This window comes from Crinia signifera, chromosome 4, assembly GCF_055691185.1.
Source record: "Crinia signifera chromosome 4, ASM5569118v1, whole genome shotgun sequence".
Lineage (NCBI taxonomy): Eukaryota > Metazoa > Chordata > Amphibia > Anura > Myobatrachidae > Crinia > Crinia signifera.
The window spans coordinates 220,118,039-220,143,292 of NC_139220.1; the positions used below are offsets into that span (position 1 = coordinate 220,118,039).

The 25,254-nt window shown below is 38.1% G+C and overlaps 1 protein-coding gene across 2 annotated transcripts in view; it reads right to left on the minus strand.

The window, feature by feature from the left end:
- Nucleotides 1-1,776: 1,776 nt before the first annotated feature.
- The window catches only part of LOC146075008 (neuronal acetylcholine receptor subunit alpha-7), a 191,502-nt gene continuing 168,024 nt past the window's right edge, over nt 1,777-25,254 (minus strand). For both annotated transcript variants that reach the window (XM_083183806.1, XM_083183807.1), the window contains 5 exons: nt 22,220-22,387; nt 19,299-19,493; nt 15,560-15,646; nt 11,166-11,275; nt 1,777-5,774 (listed from right to left, as the gene is read on the minus strand). In XM_083183806.1, coding sequence (XP_083039932.1) covers nt 5,250-5,774; nt 11,166-11,275; nt 15,560-15,646; nt 19,299-19,493; nt 22,220-22,387 — 1,085 coding nt within the window. In that variant the 3' untranslated portion in view covers nt 1,777-5,249. The remainder of the gene's footprint in view (nt 5,775-11,165; nt 11,276-15,559; nt 15,647-19,298; nt 19,494-22,219; nt 22,388-25,254) is intronic.

Genomic DNA, 25,254 nt, shown 5'->3' on the forward strand with positions numbered 1-25,254 from the left:
CGAGACCATCTTGCCCCGGATCTTTGTGCAGAGATGAAGGGCGACCCTGCTGCAACTGAGAAATTGACGCAGGAGACCCTGGTTGTCTAGTGGCCTCGATCTCCCCCATGGGGGACCGGGTGCCACTGCCAGGAAGACACCGGGAGAGCACCAACTCCCGGCAGCATAGTGCGCTGTGCCTCCCTCCCCCTTGCAGTCCTGCGCTGCTCTATAGAACCGGCAGTCTCCCCAGCCGTGACACCGCAGCGTGCTGTGGGGAGGAGGGTAGTGGAGTGCGGCATACCTGCTCCTGGGCGCGCTTCCCCTCTGTGCCGGAGAAGGAGTCGGCAGGTCAGTTGCAAGCCAACTCTGGACCAGGTGAGCAGCCTGGGTGATGTACCCGGCTTGCTCACCACTAAAGTAAAGTAAAAGAAGAAAAAATAAAATGTGTAAAAAAGTTTAGGATTCTGCAGCAGCTATAAAACGTGCCTGTGCTCTAAGGCACCAAGAAAAAACTGACCTAAGGCAGAGTGTGGGGAAGGAAAGGCCTGGGCTGCACCAATGAATTTTTGCTACTTGATGCCATGGCTCCGCCACTTTCCCACTGTCCCAGTGTCCACCATTGACAAGAATGAAATAGAGCTATCTTGACCCACACATCCATGCATTTACCCATAAATCCAGGTTCAGTTCCACAAAGCACTGGCACAACATCACCGAGTCCATTTTGCACTGCAGATTTCCACCTCTGCCATTCAGAAATAACCTGTACTCTCAGCTGTTATTGACTTATTATCAGGAGGCGTCCCTGGGTAGAAATCACTCTTACCCTTAATATATTGCCATTGTTTATTGCAGTTGTTTTGTGACTCAATCTTAAATACATAAAATATGATTTCATAATAGAAATAGGAAAGAATATTGTACAAAAACTGCCATTTCCATATAAAAGCTCATTACTGTTACATAACTCATTCCTAGTATAGCTTTATATTCATCCAATTCATTCTTATGTATTACCTTATTTGCCACAAATGGGGAATGGTCATAATCAACAACCCTTTCAATAAAAATGAGTTCTTTTATTAGTAAATTGCATCAATCATTGAAATGATAGACTGGAGTTTGCTTTTCCAGGCGAAGACTAAATGACTGTATGAGCATAAAAGCAGCATGTGTTTTGTACCAAGAGAAGGATGCTGAACAGAAGTCTATGACTTTGTGGGATTTTGAGTAGCACAGCTGTAAGAGATTATATGTGTTTATACAAATGCTGTACACTGTGCTCCCATAGTACATCTGGAACATATGTCAGCTGAGACATAAATGCTGGAACATATGAAGCAATATAATTGGTTCATTTAACAAATGACATTATCTTTTAAACGTGTGACAAGTTCCAGATGCAATGCGAAACATATTGTTCTTACCTGCTATATATAAAGAGTGTTTCTGAAATAAATGGCTGTTAATAATGTATGTCCTATTGCCTGAACTGAGCTTGAAACTAAACCATATATTGCCCCATTTAGTGATTCCTCTAACAGATAGGACTCCCAAGTGATAGAATCACCATTTAAAGGACAGATCAAATATCCATCATGTTTAGTGTTTCTTAAACTGAAATCCATACAGCACAACCTTTAGCGATAGATGTTGTGAAAGGACTCTATTTAATGCAGTGGCAATGAAACATTGTATATTAGTATTATATGTATGTGCATCATTTTATTTACAGTGAATATTACATATTGTATGTCAATTTAAAAAAAAAAAAACAGGCATGATACACATACACAGGTTTCATCATCCTTTTATGTCTTAAAATTATTTGTGACTTATATTAAAATAGGCATACTGTAGACAGCATACAATTTGTTGCATCACACAGATATAGCAGAATCAAATAATTTTTTTGACACCATCTCATTAATACCAGTAGCGGTATGCAATGCTGCAGTGAGGGGGGGGTTTCTAGGGCGAGAATGGATTATTTTTGGGGAGGAAAGGCCATCTTTGCCGTCAAACATCCTCGCCATATTCAATTTTAGGGAGAAATCCTTGCTGTGAGAGGACGGCGTGGATCTCCTTAAACGGAGAGGTTAGCCGCAAATGCAGCGAGTTCACTGCATTTTGTGGCGAGCCCCACCGTTTTAATGGCCACACTTGCCATTGGAACCTCGGCGAAGGGAGCAAGCGAATTGGAAATGGCAAGTGAAGGGGAGGAAGTTGAATACTCTGATGGCGAGCTATCGGCACTGCTGGCCGTCATAGCTCACCGTCAGGGGCATTGAATACCCCCCCCAAATCATTTCCTTTCTGTTTATTTGCAACAATTCTGTAAAAATATGTTGTAATATTAAACATCTCAATGATTCTGTTTCTGTACATTATTTTAATAGTCAACTGCCAACAGTTTAATTAGATATCAATTTTGGAAATACAGTTGAATACAAAATGGTATATCAGCACAATGCAGTATGCTGCGCTATATATGAAGATGTAAATAAATAAACAATTAAATAAATAATCATTTACATTGAACAGTCACAGAGCAACATTAAACCCTCTCTTGAATCACTAACATATTTATTATAGGTAAGTGTGTGCGATACACGCTGGCCCCCTGGGTGCCCACACTGCACCCATTTGTTTTCAGTACTCACCCTCTGGAGACACACAAAGGCTGCAGAAATCACAGGAAAATGGTCGTTGCACTATTTTCATGATCAGTAGACTCTGGGACAGAGGTAGGTCTACATTACTGCCGGATAGAGAGGAAGGGGGCCAGACGGAGTCTGCACACAGTCATCCATCTCTCTCCGCCTCTGTGTTAAATGTGTGTAACATTATTGCTCTTATATTTATTTATTTATTTTTGTTTTCGGATCCATTAAACAATCCTATGCACATCACTTTGCAGCATAAAGTATGGCCAGGGGAGATGTATCAAACTTTATAGAAAAATATTTTACTGTATCTAGCACAGTCATAAAATGACAGGAGCTGATGGGTTGCTATGGGCAATTTCTCCCTATTATATCTCTTGAAAGTTTCTCCCACTTGTTAAATGTGTACATGTATTTCATATGGGAAATTGGAATGCTCAGCACCAAAGCTACAGATGTGCAAGTTAATAAAATGGAGTAGACAATGAAAACCTGATGGCATTGGAATTTATATGCAGGTGGTAGAAGAATATTTTAAACAAAATGGGATTTTTTACACTTATGTTGCCAAAGTGCTACTTTATTGCATACTAATGTGCATGCATTCCAATCTTTTGCTGTTTCTAGCACTTTGATTGATAGGTTTACATACCTGATCTGATACAAAAGTGAAACTACATTTATAAAGCTATTGCAATTTACTCTGAAGTCATTTTTAGAAATACAGTTTAATGCAAGAGCGGGATGTATAATGTTTAGCAATGCTGTATGCTCGAATACAATATCTCCTGATAAGAGCTGTCCTTTGCTATTACAGGTTGAGAATCCCTTATCCACATATATGTTATCCAAATTATTCCGAAAACCATAGTCTCCAAAATGTACTTTTTTTCCCCCCTAAGAACATATTGGGGAAATAACATGTAACTGGCTCTACTGGGGAAATGATATGTAACTGGCACTACTGGGGAAATGATATGTAACTGGCACTACTGGGGAAATGATATGTAACTGTCACTAAATATGTGACAGTTTTAAAACTTTATTTCATGCAAAAATAAAATATATTTGTATGTTATGAGTTCGATGTGTATATACAACATAAATGCAAGATACCTCTTTCAAATATAAAACCATTCCAAAATATGGAATAATCCAAAATGCTTCTGGTCCCAAGAATTTCAGATAAGGGATACTCAACCTGTATAGAACTTTCAGGTTAAAGAACTCTGGAGCAATAGAGAGGAATACGATTGGTTCTCTCACAGAAGCTGGTGTCTACTCTTCACAAAGGGCTTTATTCTAGTTCACTCTTTCTGACAAATTCCTTCTTAGATGGACAAAACCATGTGCACTGCAGGGGGGCAGATGTAAATTTTGCAGAGAGAATTATATTTGGGTGAGTCATTTTGTTTCTGTGCAGGGTAAATACTGGCTGCTTTATTTTTACACTGCAATATAGATCTCACTTTGACGTAAAACCTCACCCCAATCTAATTCTCTCTGCACAAGTAACATCTGCCCCACCTGCAGTGCACATGGTTTTGTCCATCTAAGAAGGATTTTGTCAGAAATAGTGAACTAGAATAAGGCCCTATGTGCACTGTCCTGCAATGCTATCTGCAGTCTGGGTCCAAGCTCAGAAATGTATCTGGAGCTTGGTGCATATAAAAATGTGGCCAAATCTCCAAAACCATCATATTTAGAAGTGTAACCATTTTTTTAAAACTTTTGCTGCATCCTACCCCAAATTATGTAATGTGGACTGAAGGGTAAGCTATGCAGTAACATAAGTACCATATTACAAATGATTTAATGGTGTGAAATCATCTTACAGTGTCATAGCAGGGAGCCTCTGCAGCCCACCTTTGGCGCACATGATTTCCTGCTGCCCCTCAATCACCAGCGAAGATTAGGGAAAATACATCCAGATTGCTAGCGGAAAGCAACAATGCCACCCCCTCGACCATATGCCCAGGGATTTGGCACTGGTCTCACATCCCTCACACATTGTACCCATGTATACATGATATATTGTAGGATCTACTATTTTATAAGTGTGTGGAAACAGAAAAATTCAAGTCCCACTTAACAAAGCATGTGCTGGCAGTTATAATTAAAAGCCTACAGCATTACATTTGCAATGTCCATTCTATACTTCTTACAAATTAAAAATATATAAAAATATATCTATTTTCTTTTATAATGGCCAATTTATCTCCCCTTTCTTGACAATATATATATATAGAACACTGTGCTCAGGTGATAAGGAGAATAATATAACTTCAACACTGACATTTTCTATAGGGACATATTTTACACTATATAATCTTAAGATAATGGACAATTAATGTAATGTATGTGTATAGGTGAAAATAGTCACATGTACTGTAAAGGTAATAAAATAAAGTTCTTAAACCTGAACATAATACCTATAAAATATAAATAAACTATACAGTTTAAAGTCAGAGTCAGCTGGCACCAATACACAGTCATGCATGCCCCCAGTAATGAGCATGTGAGCCTTCTGAGCAAAGATTGGATATAAAAGGTCCAGTCTGGTTGAAAACACATCTCCGAAAGATACATGTACAAAGCGAGTTAAGCAAAATCTTTAGACACCGCTTCTACAAAATTTGGAGCTGACATTAGGATTCCTATGGTACATATGATAGTGAAGACAGAAAATGCCATTAGACACAACCGGTCCACCACAGATGCCGCAAACTTCCATTCATTGCATATTGACTCATCCTCATCTTGGTCTCTGAACCTGTTAGCGATATAACGTAGTTCTTCCAGTATCTTGCCCAAATCATGGTCTCCCTCTGCGTGGCGTGGGTGGTGAATAAGGTTTTCATCATGCGATGGGGAACAGGTCATCCTGCCACATATTACTCCTGAGTCAGTGGTAGGTGTGCAATGAATGCCTTCCAGACCACGGAAGCCAATGTATAGCATGTTCCCATTGCTGGACTGCTGACCAGTGACGGTATTAACTTCAATGCTTGACATACTACAGCGCCGTTGCTTATTATTATGCTGGCATACAGGCCTGACCTTGTCTTCACCGGGTCTCTTCATTCTCAGAAACCAAGCACACCAGTTTAATAGAATTATTCGGGTCTAAGAAAACAGAGAAAAATTTTAAAAACTGTTAAAATCAGGGTTTTTTTGTCCAGATTTCTCTGCAATGTTATTTTCTTAACTGTATTAAATAAACAATTAACAAAATTGTTTAAATATTACGTGTAGTGTAGCCTGCATTCGAAATATGTGCAGACAACAATGGACTGTTAGTAATGTAACTTTAGTATGGGCAGACCTCCCAAATTTTTCATCTCATGAAGTGGGACCTACTGCACCTCAGGCAGAGGCGTAACTATAGAGGGTGGAGGGGGTGCATTTACTATGGGCATGGCTGCTTTGGGGGCCTGTTGGGACAGCACGCAACCCCCTGCACTATGGTTATTTCTTTCCTTTATGTATTATTAACATTCTGCTGGCCAAGGGTAGTGGGCCTGGCAGTTTCTAGTAGTGTTAGTGTAGGAGTTCCCGGAACTGTGCAGGTTGAAGCAAGTGGTGAGGAGGAGGAGGCTCAGCCAAGTTGCTGCACTTCTTCAGGATTTGCAGACAATCACCCTGGATCACATGACAGTCCATCCTATGACCACCCTCTAGGACTACATTCCATCCTCAAGCTGCAGGAACCAAGCACTCAGGTAGTTGTTTCAGATGTAATAAATGAGGACAGACACTGCATGCTAGTTTCAAGTAGCCATGTTAAACAAGAACAGCCGTAACAGGAAACCGCACCCCCAACTCCCATGGCAACACTAGGTGTGGCCAACTACATAAGATTGACATTACACAAACAGTAGTGTCCAAGCACCATCCCACCTCCCAAGGTACAATTAGGGAACAGTCTGTGCAACCTGTCCCCGGGTTAGCGGTGGAGGGTTCTGTGCAAACTTGCTGGTGGTGGGGGGTTGTGGCTGTCAGTGAAAGCTGTCACTGGGTGGGTGGTGTGTCTTTGCAAGCTACCTATCACTGTGGGAAGGTAGGATGATTACTGTTGCTCTCTGTACAAGTAGTCACTGGGTCCGGTTGTAGGGGGGTTTGTGGCTGTATGTGCAAACTGTGCTAGGGGTGGTGGTTGGGGGTGTTGTGGTTGTCTATGAAAGCTGAGATTGTGGCCGTGCAGGCTATCCCCATGGGTCGTGTCCTTAATCATCTACAAGAAAGATCAATGTGCTCACCTCAGCCATAAGATAACTTACATTAGCATACATATTTAATGCTCATTGGGTAAAAATAACATTAAAATGAATCCTATTAATCATTAAAATAGTTTTTTTTTTAAATGTTACTACTAAAATGATCCTGCAACTGTTTTATAGTTGTTTTGCCATATAAAATGACATTATTAACTAAAGAAAATAGAATGGTTATAATATAACTAATTTACATTGATAGATTAGGATGATTGTAAGTGTATGCACCTACCATATGCCCAGCATCCAGTCTGTACTTGTGCAGATTTATAGATAAATGAGTCTATTCTAATTATGGTAGTGAGAAGCAACATTTTCAAAACTGTGCCAGGTAAAACATATGAAATAAAATAAATTATTTCTGCAAATCTAGAAATAACCTTTATATACAGGATTATTTTATTTTTAGAACACAAGGATAATTAGACCTTGAGATTGCAAAGTATACTCAAGCTAAAGTCAGCAGCCAGGAAACGTCATCCTTAGCATTACTGATGTCATTGTTGAGATAACATTTTACCCGTTACATAGTAGTTACATAGTAGTTAAAGCTGAATAAAGACTTGAGTCCATCAAGGTCAACCTTCAAAAGTGCATGATCTATTTGCTTCATCCCTTCTATAAACTGAAATCTGATTTAATTATATACAGATTATGATTGTTATTTGTACCCCTGGATGTTTTTGCCCAATAGTTGATTGCCCAACCTTATTTAAAAAAAATTATTGTCTGTGCCGACACCACTTCTCCTGAGAGTTCCACAATTTTACTGCCCTGACCGTAAAAAGATTTTTTCTTTTAAGGGTACGAAATCTTCCCGTGCCTTGGTTCCTGCACTGAGAGTCTGAGCGGTTATAGGTGTCCAGTTTAAACATACAGTTAGATGCTCACTATTGAGTAACAGATCAGAGAGCGGGAACTGCAATTGAGAAATCTAGTGTCGTACCTGAGCAGCATATACATACGCCTCTTAGTGTAACGATATGTGCCAGGGTGGAAAGTTGAATAGTACAAAACTAAAGATATTGAAGTCATCATCATTAACTTTATGGTGACAACTACTCCATGAAGATGGCTTAATTATCGATAGGCTGATGCGTTTCAAACATATATAGGAAAAGATGCTGATTAAATCAAAGGCATATAATGATGTTTCCAGATAAACACTAGCAGTATTAGTGTCACAATGTTATCAATAAATGCAATTCACACACCTCCACATCTGTAATTATCATCGCTTATTGGTGCATCAGCCATCATAAGAAATATCATCTCCATGAATCACCACCAATTTCAGTGATTATTAAACTAACGTGATGTATCTATAATATTGGACTGCCTATTAATTGTTACTAACGGACTAATCTGAAACCATTCTGCTGACTTATTAACATATGACTTTGCCCAATAATGCTTGTCTATCGATCAGCCAATGCATGCCAAATATAGGTAACATGGCGTATTAGATGCAACAATATACAACCGGTTGTGCTTTTTTCTCTGTGATTGCGCAGTTCTATATATATCTTTTCTGTTTTTCGTTTTCTGAGTTTGGGATACTGAGCTACCCCAATTAGAACCGCAGCAATCAACAGGCAATTTGTTATTTATAACCGAGTCTGGTTATATTTTTATATTAAATATACCTATATTACAGTATATACTGCACTATAGCGCAGGACCTAATCTTTCTGTATTAATTCTCCAGAGAAGCCTATTACATAAAAGAGCAAGTTTTCATTGTTCTTCAATATGACAAGATGTACATTTAAGTCTGCACCCTGAATATAATCTTCTACACAACAGATCTGCTGTATCTAAAGGCAACGGAAATAAACAAATTTGTCTAGACAAAACAATTTCTAAAATGTGAAGATACCCTTCATGACATTGGAACCATGCATTTAAGAGTTCGAGGTCAGCTGCAGTTGACACCAATATGTACATTTCTTCCATAACAGTGAAGGGAACCGGTATTAGTATTCTTATTGCACAGTTTGCAGCAAATCTCCATCATTTTTATAAGCCGTTTTAGTTTTTCAATTGCTCTGTTTGTAATGTGATTGAATATAACCCTTTTATTTAGAATCTGCTGTGATGGCACTTTAGTATATAAAAAATCTTGCTGTGACCACCGTGTGTTGTGACATTGATTGAATTGAATTATATTAACTTGAAATAAAATAAGATTAAATAACTTGTTCTGATTGACAGAATAATATAAATATTTAAGTTAGTCAAAGTCAAAACAATTCACTAATGAAATGAAGAGTAAGGAATCTGCATAAAAAAGTTTAGCATCAGTAGCTGCATTGCCTTAAATTATAAGTTACTGTTGTATCTTAAAATATGTAAATCCTAAATGGCTTCTAGCTATATAAAAAAATGTGAATATAGCTGGGCTGGATATAGGACAGTGAATACAAAATATATGCCATGGGATAGATCAGCCTAGTTACAGTAGTACAGCCTAATTGTTCTGACTGGCATCTTAATAATGGGTGCAGTGTGGTGCAAATGGGCCCCTGGGTCCAACCCTAACCGCACATGCTGCATCCATTTCTTTAGTACTTTCCTTGCCAGAGTCCCCCATAGGCGGCAGCAAGAGCACAAATCATCACTGGGGAAATGGCACAGTCTCGGTTTTCCTGGCGTTTTGCACACACGCAGTAGTAACTTTGCTGGGAAAATGACCGCCACATTATTTTTCTTTAGATCTGCACATGTGTATTAGAGTCTGAGCTCCTAGTGCTCAGACTCTATAGTGCTGCCAACTAGAGAGGAGGGGGCCCAGATGGAGGAGGCTGCACTCCACCTCTCTTAAATGCCCTTATTCACTAGGGTTATTAGTATTTACTTTTATTTATATGGGATCAAAATGGTTAAATAGCCCCTGATTTGTATCCGATCGCACAGCTGTCAGGTAAACACCGCCCCAACAGAGTGAAATCCCACCCCGTGCAAGCCAGCGAATTGCTTAGCAGGGCCTGCGAAAATATTGCAGGCCTGCAATTAGCTGCAAATCCATCTAAATATTTTTCTCACTGTGCAGTCTGTGTGTAGCCCAGGACTGACTCGGCGGCTGCAATAGAAACTATAGATCGGGCCAGAGCTGACGTCACATAAACTCCCCTTGCCTGGTCACACCAACATTTTCCCAGACACTACCAGAAAATGGCCGATTACCACCCACAAATGCCAGCTTCCTGTCAATCACCATGCCAAAGGCTAGTAATTGGATTCTGTCACGCAATGCAGCCCAGATAAATGTGCAGTCTAGAGATAATCGCCGTCAGGGAATTTGCAGCTGTGCGATCAAATCTGGATTAGGCCCATAGTACAGGTAGATACATTCCTCACAACATTTTGGACTCCTCTGTACACCAGAAGAGCCTTAAAAGGGACTGTCCTTCTAAAATCTGTATGTTGGGTAGTTATGAAGATATACAATACCATAAAATTACATATGTGATGCTTCAATTACAAAGCACTAACTTTTGTGGTAGGCCCAAGAGCAGGGGTGTCCAAACTATGGCCCTCCAGCTATTGTGAAATTGCAAGTCCCATCATGCCTTGCTACAGTTTTGCTAATAAGGAATGCTAAAACCATGGCAAGGCATGCTGGGATGTTTAGTTTCACAACAGCTGGAAGATCATAGTTTGGACATGCCTGTACTAGAGCATCTAAACACCAAAAATAAAATAAAAAGGTAATTGATAGTTATGGAAATAAGAATAAGCCGCACAGGACTAGATATTGCATGTAAAATGCTTCTTACGTTATTAATTTCCATACTGTGAAATAGAAGCTGCTCACTGTTATGGTCTTTGTAATATTATTTAGTTGTAACATTTACAAATGTATATAAAAATGTTTTCATACAGGAACTGAATGAAATACAATGTCTACAAGTACAGTATGATTTAATGTATACTACCATGCTGCTTTCCATTCCAGGTTTGTAAGCAAGTCATTTTTAATTGCACTTTCAGCCACATGAGCTGTTAGAATACTGTGGCCCCATGCTGTATCCTGCGGTCACCACGCAAGAGGCAATTTCAGTACACATCAGGAGGAAAGTGTTTCTCGCTGGTGTATAACATATGCCTGGTTTGGAAGCAGCAAACATCATTTTCTTATTTATTTTTATAGGCCTCCAATGGAATGATCAAAATAAAGTATTTTATAGGAATATATGAAGTTATTACGCTTGTTACAATATTCTGTGAATGGAGAATTTACCCATTTTGGCATTTTGCCTCCATGTGGATCATGATGATGATATTGAAGGACGATAACTGTTACGACCACTGAGAGACCCACGATAATCATTGTACTAGCAAAGTACTGGGCTGTAAAAGGAAAAGTAAAATCGGAAGACCCGGATCAGTACATACAGTAAGTAGGCTGGGATGCAGGAAGTATTAATTGGATGGTTATTGCTGTACAAACCTTTCCCAATGACTGGGAGCTTGCCTGAGTGCATCCATTTAAACTATCAGGCAATGAGAAAAGTCTTAACTACAGACACAAACAGTTCTATCATTTAATTATCTTAGCGACAAGATTTAAGAATCAGGACAGTTATCAATGTTAAAGAAGTACATTTCATTCATGTAATTGTCTGGAACAGTGGTTTCTACTTTGGAGAGATCTTTATTAATTACTAAAGTTAATATGGGATAATGTAGGACAGCTGAGCATAAATTAAATATATTCTTATTTTGCATTATTGAATCTGCTCCAGAAGAATAATATGCATTTAAGCAACTTCATTGTAAGAGTAGTCAAACCTTACCTATTAATGACAGTACATTGTAGAACCAAAATACGACACACAATGATTTTTATCAAATATAAACTCAGCAGAAATATAGATGTAAACAAACAATATAGTACTGATTTAATGAGTCTAACGCTAGCCTCTATTAATGTGTTTTTCCTCCAGTGTGATCATGTAAAGCAATAAGAGTAAAGACCAGATACACATCAGGCTGACAGGCAATCCTTCCTATGGTCAGGCCAAAGTCACAGATTACCAGTACAAATTACACAACGTAATGATTCAAGAGAACAGATGTGCCATACAGCCATTTAAATAAATGTAATAATTATACATCATATACAAGGCATAAAATTGGTCAATATTATGAGTCTACCCAACAAATGTCTTTGTGTAGGCTCCTAACATTATAGGGGGTTCACTTGCTCCCTTGTTTCTATGTTGTAGGACTAGGTCTCAGCTAGGCAGCATATTTCATAATAGGTACCTAGGGTAAGCAATCCAGATACCACCTTATACAGTATATTGAATATGATATGTATGCATATATACCAGAAGGCCAAGATCCTTCTATCGGGATTGGCACCCTTCCCACCTGTAAAGCAAAGCTACAGGTAAGATCCTTATGCATCTCTAACAATTTATCAAGCGATCTTACTAGATCACTTAGAAAAGGAGCATGGAACTCTCCATGTGTATGCCCTGCAGCGATGCCGATGCGAGATCCCGTGGTTCTGTATTGCCCGCAGGGAAAGCCAGTGCTTGTACTGGCTTTCCCCAGATCACTGGGCTTTGCCTATTATAAAAATAGGCAAAGCCTCGCTCTGTACGAATGCTCAGCACATAGCATTGCAGTGTGCTTTGGGGGTGTTCTACTATGTGCTGAGCGTTCGTGCTGCAGCACCCTTGCTCAGCCAGAAAAGCTGGGTCACCCCGTGTGTATGGGGCTTAACACTGCATCGCAGTGCACCGAGGGGGTGTCCTACTATGTGCTGAGCATTCGTGCTACAGCACCTCACTCAGCCAGAAAAGCTGGGTCACCACGTGTGTATGGGGCTTAACACTGAGCAGCTACTTTCACTTACTTAACACTCTGATACTTTACTGCTATGCTGATACTGATTCCAGATGAAGCACAATCTTATGCTGGGTCATGGGACTGAGGCCAACTAATCAAATTGGGAATTAGATATATATTCACTGTGGTGAACTCGAGCTGTATGCTACTACTCCTGAGCATATTATCTGCTAATACTTGGTCAATTCTGTTTGTGAAAAAGCCTTCCAGCTAAATCCTCTAAAATTACTCCAATGAGTTTGTGAAGAAAACTGTGTTTTCTCTGTCCCGTGATTGGGATCCTTCCGGACTGTTTGTTGAAATATTCAGCTGTGGATACCACTGTATAGGACTTTCATAGTTATTTTCGATTGCAATATTGCCCCTGATGAAGTCATGACCATGACGAAATGCGTTGAGCACTTGTCATCGATCAAACTGAACGACTAACCATAGTTGTATATTTTTATGTTGAGATTGTTCACCACTTGTTCATGTATGATACCTGATTACGGGTTTTTATATGTTTGTATATTTTATTAAATAGTAACCCTGAAATTGGTTTACCATCTGTAGCGCTCTCTGAAACTCTACTTCTCTTCATTTCTATCTTTCGGGTCCTGTCTAACAGAGGACCCTTCAGAGGAGCTGCTCGCATATTATAGAGCGCAGGAAGGGGATCCCCCCATTGTGATATATGTATATATATATATATATATATATATATATATATATATATAATATACACTTAACACTATACAATAAGTGTATAGTAATATATACACTTAACACTATACATATATATATATTCTTACTGTATATGCTGGAAATATATTATGTTTGCAAGTGCATTATTAAAGTGATTGTAACCCTGAAGAAGTCTAGCTGTATGAATGAAACTTGCTGTGTTTTAAGGCTGCCGCCCCTTAGCGTTATTTGTGAGGATTTTGCCATTAACTCAGATTCAGAAGTTTGTAGATGGGAGTCTGACATCTCTATCTCTCTCTCATATTAGTGATGTACTGACACCTGTTCTAAAGTGGTAAGGAATTGTATGTTCTAACACCTTTATTAATTCTGTAAGAAATGTTCTATCTTATAGGTCATTTTATCAGAAAAATACATATATAGAGCAATGATAATAAGAGGTTTCACATATATAATTTTAAAATGCTCACTAACCATTCTCTGCAGGTTGGTCTATTTGGTGATCTATGAATCACTGTCCTTTCTATAATACTAGATGCTATAACAAATAGTTATATCAATCAAGGGATATGCCCCAAAGATCTTTATTTGGTGATCTAAGAATCAGTGTAATTATATACGGTACTTGTGTATTATCACGGCGCCCCCGATATTAAGTCGCACGACTTTTAATTGCATCGCATGCCATACACCGGATGCACACCGATGCGATGAGATTTAAAATTGTATAAGCCCCCTATACGATTTTAAATTGTATAAGCACCCTAATGTTAAATGCACCCCCACGCCACCCCCAATATGAACGTCAACCCGAAGCGTGGTGAGCGCAGCGAGCCCACGAGGGGTGGCGGTACGCTTCCTCCGACCTTTTCATACCCCCACTATCCACGTCGGCGTGGAGTTGATTCTATATAGTGTGGCGTATATAGTGTGGCAAGCTCAGCGAGTCACCGAGCCCGAAGCGTGGCGAGTGGACGCATATTACTTTACATGTATTCCGCGTCCCCTCGTAGGGCTCGCTGCGTTTGCCACGCTTCAGGCTCGGTGGCTTGCTGCGCTCGCCACACTATATGAAATCAACTCCACGCCGACGTGGATAGTGGGGGTATGAAAAGGTCGAAGGACGCGTACCGCCACCCCTCGCAGGCTCGCTACGCTCGCCACGCTTCGGGTTTACGTTCATAATGGGTGTGCATTTAACATTGTAAGCCCCCATTAGGGTACTTATACTATTTAAAACTGCATCGCATCGCATTGTATGGCATTGTATGCCATTTACAATGCTATACATTTTTAACATTGTATGACATCGGGGGAAATCTCGTCGCGTCGCATACCATCGCATGCCTTATGGTCTGCGATGCGATGGGCGCCGTGATAATACACAAGTACCTTATATACTTTTCTGTACAATATAATCATTTACAAATCAAGGACACTGATACAGTAAGTGAATAAGCTAGAACGTTATTATAAATAATTTCATTTAAATTCACATATTGCATAGACTGTATGATCATTTGTATAATGGTTATTGCTACAAAATATATAAAATGATAACATTGCAAACACACATCAATTAAGTGTTCTTTACCATTGCACCTTTAATTGTTTTTAATATTTCACAGTATCTGGCTTTTTGTATATAACTGACATTAAAAGGATATGTTTTACCGTGTGTAGCTTTTATTCTAGATTTTGTGTGCCATTAAAAAAAACATATCCTTTCTTCTTGCTTTGAGGTTTATTTCTTTAAACAAAAAAGCCAACAGTATGAGGTGGAGGAATCCAGTGCACTGATCTTTTTTGTGATCACATGGGACATCAAAGTTGGAAAACATTATTATGCTATGTGTAACTGTTTTTGCTTTATGTTACCTGGCTGGAGGAAAAACAAAGAAAAAGTTGCTGCACTCATTAAAAAAGAATAGTATATTTCTTTACATGTATATTTCTGTTGAATTTATATTTTACCAACTAAACAGCTGAATGTAAGAAATACTCTAGGTATAAAGGTAGCCACCTGTAATCATTATTCAGTGACCTGTAATATTGTGCCTGAGAGAAATTGCTTTCTGTATCACTTACCTATTAACGGCACTGAATCTGACGTGGCTGGCATGATCTCTGCCACCAGCAGCATGAATACAGTAAGAGACAACAGCACAGTTATACCTAAAACAAATAGGTAAAAATACAGTGTGAAATTCTGCACGTTTGATGATAATCATTCCATAATTCATATTCCGCTTTTTGTTCTTCGCTAAGATCAGACTGAAAGCTTCAACCTGAGAGTTGGCTGGGGATTGAAAAAATATACTACATAAACAGGTCTTAAGGCCCCCATACATCAGGCCGACATGTCCGAAGAACAAGTTGAAGCTGATTTCCCCGGCAGCTCCCCGGGAGGGCTCAAATCTGATTAGGAAAGTTATCACATGCAACTCCCGGAGAGCTGCAGGTGGAAGGAGCCAGGAGCCAGACTGGGGGGGGAGTTTGCACAACTACATGCCACCCCACACCCCCGCCTACACTCGTGGGTGCGAGTGCCCGGCAGTGGGTCTGGTTTTTTTTTTTACTTTTTCATTTGTTTTTGTTTTTATTTTATTGTTTAAATTACTTGGTTATATTTACTAAAGTGCAGATTTATATAAGTGGATATATTCCCACAGCAACCAATCACTTTCTACAAATTATTAATCTAGCAACATAATAAATCTGATTGGTTTGTAAATATATCCTTATGAATAAAGGGGTTTCAAGCAAGCTATGCTGTGGATGACTTCTGCAGTTATATTTAAATCTCACAACAAAACATAGGAACCGTCATTTAAAAATAATGAGTACTTTATTTATGGGTCATTGGGTCGACACATATTAAGTCAACCATAGAAGGTCAACATAGCTTAGGTCAACACATGAAAACGACATGGCTAAGGTCAACAGGGTTGGAAGGTTGATACAAGCATTAGCTTAACAATGGCTAGGTCAACAGTCAAAAGGTTTGAAAAAACTGGGAGCCCCCCACCGAAACACATCAGGCGCACAGCACCCCCATTCCTTTCTTCCTTCCCATTGTGGATTGGGGATTACAATTCTTTTTCATCGGATACCTGAACCAGGACTCAAAGTGGACATTGCCAGAATCTGGGCCAACCAAAGTCGACTTGAGGACAGTAGGCCATCTTCACTCCAAAGGGACCATTAAGCTGCTGCACGCAGTTGTGGCAGCCATCCAGGATATGTGAGTGTTAAAATTGTCCGACACTAAAAACTTTCCATCTTGCCCATGGTAGTCCAATAGGAACAGGATCCATTTAAAAGAAGGATAAGTGTGGTGCTTTTGTTTCAAAAATTCAACTCTCATTCAATTACAGTGTAATTTACACTAATTATTACAACATGCACCAATCTAATTGCTATTCTTCCTGTATTTTAAATATGTTTATTATGCTTATCATGTTTATTTAGCATATATTGTAATAAATTGGTTTTAATTTTACGGTGTCATCTCCTTCCTCAAAGCGCAGTTTAAATATCCTTATTTTATCTTGTATATGTACTAAGGAACTGACTATCCCTGATTCCAACTGCTTCTAAATTTGAACTGAGCCCTAAACAGCGCCTGGTAGTATTTGACCTAGTGGTAATACACACCTGTTTTTCTCTCTGATTTTTATTAGCTGTCTTAATTAGTAAAGCACCTCTGAAACATATTACAAAATGATCCATCACATATTTTCTCTATGTATCAGAGTTTAATATTGTACATGATGTTGTATTCTACTTTATCTAACCCATGACCAGTATCTAACCATGACATTGCTGCAAACTCATATACAGTATGTCATTCAACAAATTGTATATGACTTTGTTAAGCCATGAACCTGTTTTTGTACAAAAGTATTGGTCTTAAAGTAATTGCTGTACATTGATATGTTTCTAGTTATCATCTATAGAAGGTACAAAATGATAACTTCTAAAAAATAAACACATTTGATGGTATAATTCCAAGTTCAGATAGACAATGGAAAATGGAAAATAATAAAAGTATGGATATTATTGTATTTTAATAGCAATAAAACATAGCTTTTATTCAATTATATACAAAATAGAACATCTCATAAAAGGAAACTTTAAATTAAATGTTCAACTAGTTGTGAAATGTATTGTAAATCTAATGTATATGTATACTGTACTATAGGAGTGTATTGATCAATTCTTGGGGATACAATATACAGTAAGCGATAAAGCACCAATCAATCAGCTTCTGACATTTCTCAAAAATAGGTTTAATATGTAAGGTGGAAGCTGATTAGCTACTACTATTTCTCACAATTGTACTGTATCTCTAAGCTTTGATAAATACCCCCATTATCTGATTGTATCCCTAGTTTCATGCCCTGCTAATTGCAGCTAAAATTATAATTTGGCTGTACTGTATGTCCCCTCTAAAAATAAATTGGGGGAATAGTCCATGCAGGATATAGAGAACATAGCTAATTAAGTTGTATGAAGTTCACAATGCACTTTCCTGTACCCAGCATTTGCCAAGTGTCACTGGCACTTTTGGTCTGACAGAATCAGTGATTCTTCATCTGAATGGCAATTGGAGGCAGTCAGTTCACCATTCAAATGTTTAACTATGTAGCTCATACAGAAAATATATAATTAATTCATATATGTTTTGTGGTGGAACACTTAAAAGTAAATATGTTTATTCAAGTTTTACAATAAGGGGAAAACCAAAAAAATAAATGTAGTGGGTGTACCTTTGTACATTTCCATTTGCTCTCAGTATCCTGCAAAAGGAGATGCACTAACTAAAAGCATTCATCCAACATTTGGAGAAAGCGAATCAGAGCAGGGGGCATGTAGATACTATATCATAGTGGGCGGGGCCACGCCAGCAGGGTGATTTTTGTTTTCATTTTAACAAGTTATTCCACAAATAATGGCGGCTCCTGCATTTGCTGTGTTTAGCGGTAGTACCTTTCAATTGCCCACAAATGGGGACAATACAAATAGGGATGACTGGGTGCTATGACCATGCTTTATGGACTAACAAAAATGTATTTAAATTGCACGTTAAAAAATGCATTGCAGCTCTACATTTTTACACTTTAATAAATTATGGAACTTTGTTCTACGGGTACTGAATTCCTCTTCAAGAATGCAGAAAGTGGCTTTCTAGTGATTTTCTGTCTAGATAGATCTGTGCCAGAGAATTCATTCTCGATCTAAGACATTTTTCATAACCATTGGTGATTATGGGGGGGTATGCAATCCCGGAACGCGGCGGTCGATCCCTCCCGAATCGACAGCCGCGATCCTGGCCCATTTGCGATTTGCCCTACAGAAAATCAGCAGTCAGGATTCAATGTTCTGCCTGCCGATCGGGGAAAAGGGGGCATGTCCACGCCCGTTATCGGCAGAACGGGCCCCACAGCTTCTAAATAGGAAATAGCGGCGGAGGATTACATCCCCCCCCCCCCTTTGTCTCTTATAAATAGCTCATAAACTTTCCATGGAAAGGTTTCCCATCTTAATGTAAATCCCTGTATACAGTTCAAGCTGTCAGGATTTTAAATGATGTGTATATAAAACTGTATGTCAGTTTAAGAAATGATTCAGTTCTGAAAGTCAAAGGACATGCTGCAATTGAAGGGTCTGAATAATAAACTGTGTAGCTGCTGCATCTTACAGCATAATAGCACTGCTTTCTGTATAATCACCTAAGTGTATTCACAAGACTAGATTTCAAGCGTCTACACTTTGCTGATCCTATGAAAGTCAATTCTGTTTTCTAGAAGCTGCATGTGTTTACCAAGTGAGATCTTCTCTCCTGAGTCTGCCGGAAGCAGGAACACAAGCAAGGCTAGCGCAGATATCAGCACACAGGGAATAAGGAGGTTCAGTCCGTAATACAATGTTCTGCGTCTCATTGTAATGGTGAATGTCACATCTGGATATGGTTCTTTACAGCAGTCATAAAAGCTCTCAGACCGCTTCCCAGGGACTCCTACAGAGAAATAGATTTGTCATACTTTTTTCTTTCTGAAGTAAAAAATGATTAATCAAGATATAAATATATTCAGGAGCATAGACTTTTTATAATAAGAATAATAAACACTCAAATATATAATTCATCAAACACTTGTGAAGGAAGTAAGCTTTGTAACTATCATAAAAGGACCGTCTCACCTGGAGATTTTGGGGTTGATTTTAATTTGGACGTGATCAGAAGACAGTAATGAGACTGCACACATGCAGTACCAAACTGTGCATACGCACCTTGATGCACAACAGACATGGAACTCTCATAGACACAATACGTATCCAGACAAGAGGCAGAACTACTACTGGTGCAGTACAGTAGGTGCATTGCACCAGGGTCCAAGAGGGCCCACTGCTGTCACCCTCTGTTGTGTGGCATATCTGAACTTGGGTTGGGTTGGAGGAAGCGGCCCATGATATTTTTGCACCTAGGCCAACCACTCACATGTTCCACTACTGATCTATACTATTGCGTTTGATTGAGGCATGTCATTGGAGTAGGGATGCCTGGTTCTGAGGGTTCTTTTGCATCTGCCATGGGTAAGCTGTATGTTGCTATAGTAGTGATGACTGTTAGTTGTGAATGGAAAAAAGGGGGCGTTGTAACAATACCCATGAAAGCAGGTGAATACTCCCGTAGATGGCCAAATACTATCATAAGGTACTAACCTGGCTGCCACAGACATTTGGTCTTCCATCCTCTATGCATCTGATTTAGAATCAGGTGCTGAATATGAGTACACATCTACAGATTTATCTGTCTAATTTATCTGGTGGGAACAAAAATCTGGTAATGTATGGGAGCAAATGAGAAGCCAACATTTGCTCCCAAACACTAGAAAACAGACATTGGTCATCCCAGACAATTATTTTTGTCCACTTTCCAGCATTTGGTGCTCCCAATGGTTGATTCTTGTATATCCCATACATTACCAGTTATTTGTTCCCACCAGACAGATTGGACAGATAAATCTGTAGGTCTGTACCCAGATTTAGTGATCTTTCAACACTGGCCAACTGAGAGGTAAGGATTAATAACACCAAAATAAACAGTGCCCAGTGTTGTAGTTGTTGTGGCATATACCCATCATTATAATGTATACCTACAACCATGTTCTGTTATTTACTTTGATGTTGATCTATGACTCCAACCTGCTAATATACACTGCTTTAATCCTACAGTGAAAAGTTTCCACTCACATTAATCACCTGTTGTGCATAATTAGTAAAAGTAGCATTAATTATTATCTTGTAATATGCACGTTCATTGTTATTACATTTATTTTTTTACTTTTTCTTTTACAAAGCATCAACATAAATCATGATGTATTGTTAATGGCTACAATAATTATTGATTTGCTGGGTATAAAATGTAATAATCCACAACTAATCTATTCAAGGTAGTATACTTTAATCATTGCATGCATATAATCAGAGGTTGGTATTTTAGTTCTGTTGCCTGAGGTAGCAACTAGAATTACACTGTTTGCACAATTTACATAATCTATTTTAGACCTCAATATTACTGTAGCGTAAACTGAAAATACAAATGCTGGCAATCCATCAATACTGTATTAAATACACCAATAACACAGTTGCTAACCATCAGTAAATGTAGTTACCGGCAGCAATACAAAATAATTTAAAATTACAGGAATGCATGCATCAGTCATCTTCCTGACATTACAAGAATACAAGAGCTTATTTTTTTTTTTTTTACCATACTAGTTAAATGCCCATCAAAATGACGGCTTCTGAAATGTACTTTCACCTGTGACCGTTTTTACTTTCACTTTGAACTGTGACCGTTTTTTTGTACTTTCATTTTGAGCTGTGATTGTTTTTGCTTTCACTTTGAGCTGTGACAGTTTTTACTTTCACTTTGAACTGTGATTGTTTTAAGCCCAAAAACTCTCAACCCCACCCCTAGTCCCTATCTGCTCCTACCTCCAATCTTTCTCTTCACAGCTTCCTCTCTCCATATCCAGCAACTTTGAAACAGATCAGTGTCCCTGAAAAAATTGCTTTCACTTCACACAAAGGAGTAATTTGGTCCATCAAGTGGCCTCTAGTGGTCAGTGGCGGTAATTCACCTCATAGAGGTGAGGAGTAGTTAGCCTTTTATATATAGAGATTTAACAATACAGACATTTCGCTCCCAGTTTTATAAAATTGTGAGATGCTGTGAACTAGTGTACAATCCTTTGTTGTTCTAAGTGTTGATTGTATTCTTAGTTCAAGACATAATTGATCTATTTTAATATTACACTGATTTAGTAAAAATATGTTAAACAAAATACATTGTACATAGACGTTTGTAGAATAATGATTGACATTTTGATTTTTAAATATGTTCAGTGATTGACCTCTGATTGTGGTCAATCAAATATTAGATTTGCTAGTCACACGTAGCAACATAAAATAATTAAAGGTATAAATAAACCAAATGAAACTGTGGTGGACCTCTCATCTCATAGGCACATCGGACCTATATTAACTTTTCAAAGAATAATGCTATAGTATAAGCCATTTAGAACCTAAATTGCTGAATGCAAATACAAAAGTCATTAACACACAGCAAAAAAAGTTACATTGATAATAATTATATATAGCATGTCAACTCATGGTTACGGTAACAGACAAATCCGATAACAGGGAAATACAAATTAAGCTCTCTAGATAAAAACATACCAACTAAATCCCATTCTCCATTCGAGATATACTCCGATATGTCTGCTTCTCGCATTTGTAAGTCCAGAGACCATCCACCATATGTCCAAGATCCAAACTTCAACTTACACTTTTGAATATCAAAAGGAAACCAACGTACGTCAATGTAGCATGAACTCTTGAATATTCCTAAATACAAACAAGAGAAAGAGAACATAAGCTTGTACTCAAAGTATGTACAAAAAAAACAATCCTTGGAAATCTGAGCATTTTGGGGCCAGAGTCATTGATGGATACAATGCTGATTTTTTTTAAATTGGGCAAATTCTAACAGACAGTCTGTTGTATCCAGGGCATTATGAACGGGCACATAAGATAAATCGTATGTGCAGCCTTTAGCAGCACATTGGGGTTGCTTTTAAGCACCAGCAATGTTTCACATACAATTCTGAGCGGGGAAACGCCATACAGAAGAAGCACTCTCCTTGATCTGCATTCCCAGTTGGTGAATAAAAAATAAAAAAACACATTACAAAGAAGACAGTGGATGTCCATTCTTTTGTGTTTTTTTTAGATCTCTTGTCCTCAGCCTTCAGTTCCCTGGGAGTATTACATAAGATAAATCGCATCTCTCAAGACCCACTTCTTCATTAAATCTAACCATTTCTCATCATAACCTTCTGTTTATGCTCACTCCTATTCCTTCTGTATCACCCTAGTCAATGTGCCCCTTCCCTTTAGAATGTAAGCTCTCACAACCAAGGTCCACTCTCCTCATGTGCTTTTTTTTATAATGTACAGTATCTCTGCCACCCTGATTATTGAGTCAGTGTCCTGTCCCCTGATGAGACTGTCTTTATTTACGATGTACTTGTCCTAAATTGCATTGTACTGTAATTCATTATTTTCTTGATTTTCACTCATCTATGTATTGTCAGGTGCTGCAGAAACCTTGTGGAGCCATATAAATAAAAATGATAATAATAATAAAATTCCCATATGTACCAAGCTCCAGAATGCAATATATTAAAGAGCTTGAAACCAGTGGGAATTGCCATCTTTGGATGGAGTTACCCATTAGAAGCCTATGGGCTTCTCATTGCATTTCTCCCTGAGAGGGCACTGGCATCTCATTGCGCATCTGCTGAAGGATTCCCAGGTCCTAAACCCAAAAGTCCAGAGATTTCAATGGACAGCTGTTTTCAGGAGAGCTTCCTTTTGGGATATTAATGATATTTCTAGGTACATAACAGTGCTATTAATGTCGGTATGTACCCAATATATGGTAGGATGCATTGCATCGTGGATGCGATGCTTAGTACATCCCACCTGTGCAATATAAGAAACTGTTCATAAATAAGAATAATGAATCTTCAGTGCAAAGAAGAAAAAGGAGTCCTTGAAGTGATGATATGGCCCCCACGGAGCACTGTTCTCAACAACGTTGAATCTGTCTGGGATTACATGAAGAGCCAAAAGGATTTGAGCAAGCCTACAGTACATCTAAAGATGATCTGTGGTTAGTTCTAGAAGTTTAGAATAACCTCTCTACCAAGTTCCTTAAAAAACTGTGCAGATGTACAGTACCTGGAAGAATTGATATGGTTTTGGAGGCAAAGGGTGGTCACGCCAAATATTGATTTGATTTAGATTTCTCTTCCATTTATTGGCTTTTATTTTTGTTGATTAAAATAAACTAGTAACAATTCTATTTTTTTTTACAACTCTTACTTTAAAGCATTCTCGACACCTGCCTATACTATATATATATATATATATATATATATATATATATATATATATATATATATATATTAGCATTATTATGTCAATTTCCAGTTAACACCTGTTTGTACATTGGTTGGTAGGTTTTTACAATGGGAAAATGTGGAGAGTTACACATTAGTCCAATATTACCGTTAAGTTTTGAATTTTTAGAAATAATCATTACTCTTCCAGACATTTATGAAACCTCAATGGTAATTTAAATGTATTTATAGTTACCTTGCAAGTAATTCTGTGATCATAAGGTAGCATACACTGAACACCTGCAATTTCTCTGTTCACAGCTAGCATGGTAATGGATTTGATGCCTCTTTAGACATATTTTCATAAAGTTCTCTTACTTCCTAAATATACTGCAGTGTGCTAAATGTCATACAAGATTATGGAATCCCTCTATTTATAGAAACATACACAAAAGCATATGCTTTAGCAGACATCAACGCAGGCTATTATATAAAGCTTATACATACTATAATACAAAGCTGTAAACATAATAAAATGCTAAAATAACATCATACTATACGGATCGGATGCTTCTATATACTTACAAGCTAAACCAACACTTGGTTGAAATGTAGTTTATTCATTCAATTTATAGCTAGCAATAAAAAGAGGAACAATTTCGAAGGAAAGAGGGACAAGGGAATTTGAGTTGAAAAAGAAAGACTTTATTGTACAAATGAAGGATAATTTGAAAGTACCATAAATATAAGAGTTATTGCTTTGTGATCCCATGTGTGCTAATTTTCCCAGTATAGATTGGTTCTGTTGCACAGCGGTACATTTTTGCACCTCATTTGCCATATATTTTACAATGTTTTTGTTTTACTATTCTGTTTCATTCTTTACCTTGTTATTTCTAGTTACTTATGAATTTGTTTGTTTCTTAATTCTTTCTACTTAGTAATGGTGTCATTAAAATAGAGGGTGAAATTTAATAGGATGAGAGATTCAGAAAGTGAAAGATTTGGTAAGATTTGGTAAGTTTTTTTTTTTAAAGCGGCAATCATTTACACTGCAAAATCAAACTGGTTTTGCAGTGTAAATGATTGCCACTTTTAAAAAAAATCTGGAGATTCCTTACCAAATCTCTCACTTTCTGAACCTCATCCTATTAAATTTCCCCACAGTATAAAAAGCTGCAATACTAGTCTCAGTAATTCTATTATAGGTGACCTACATAACCCAGCAAAGATCATTTAATATGTAGATACATGCAGAGATGTAAAGCAGTTGTGTCTTCTTAACTGCAGCTATTTTTATGAATAAGC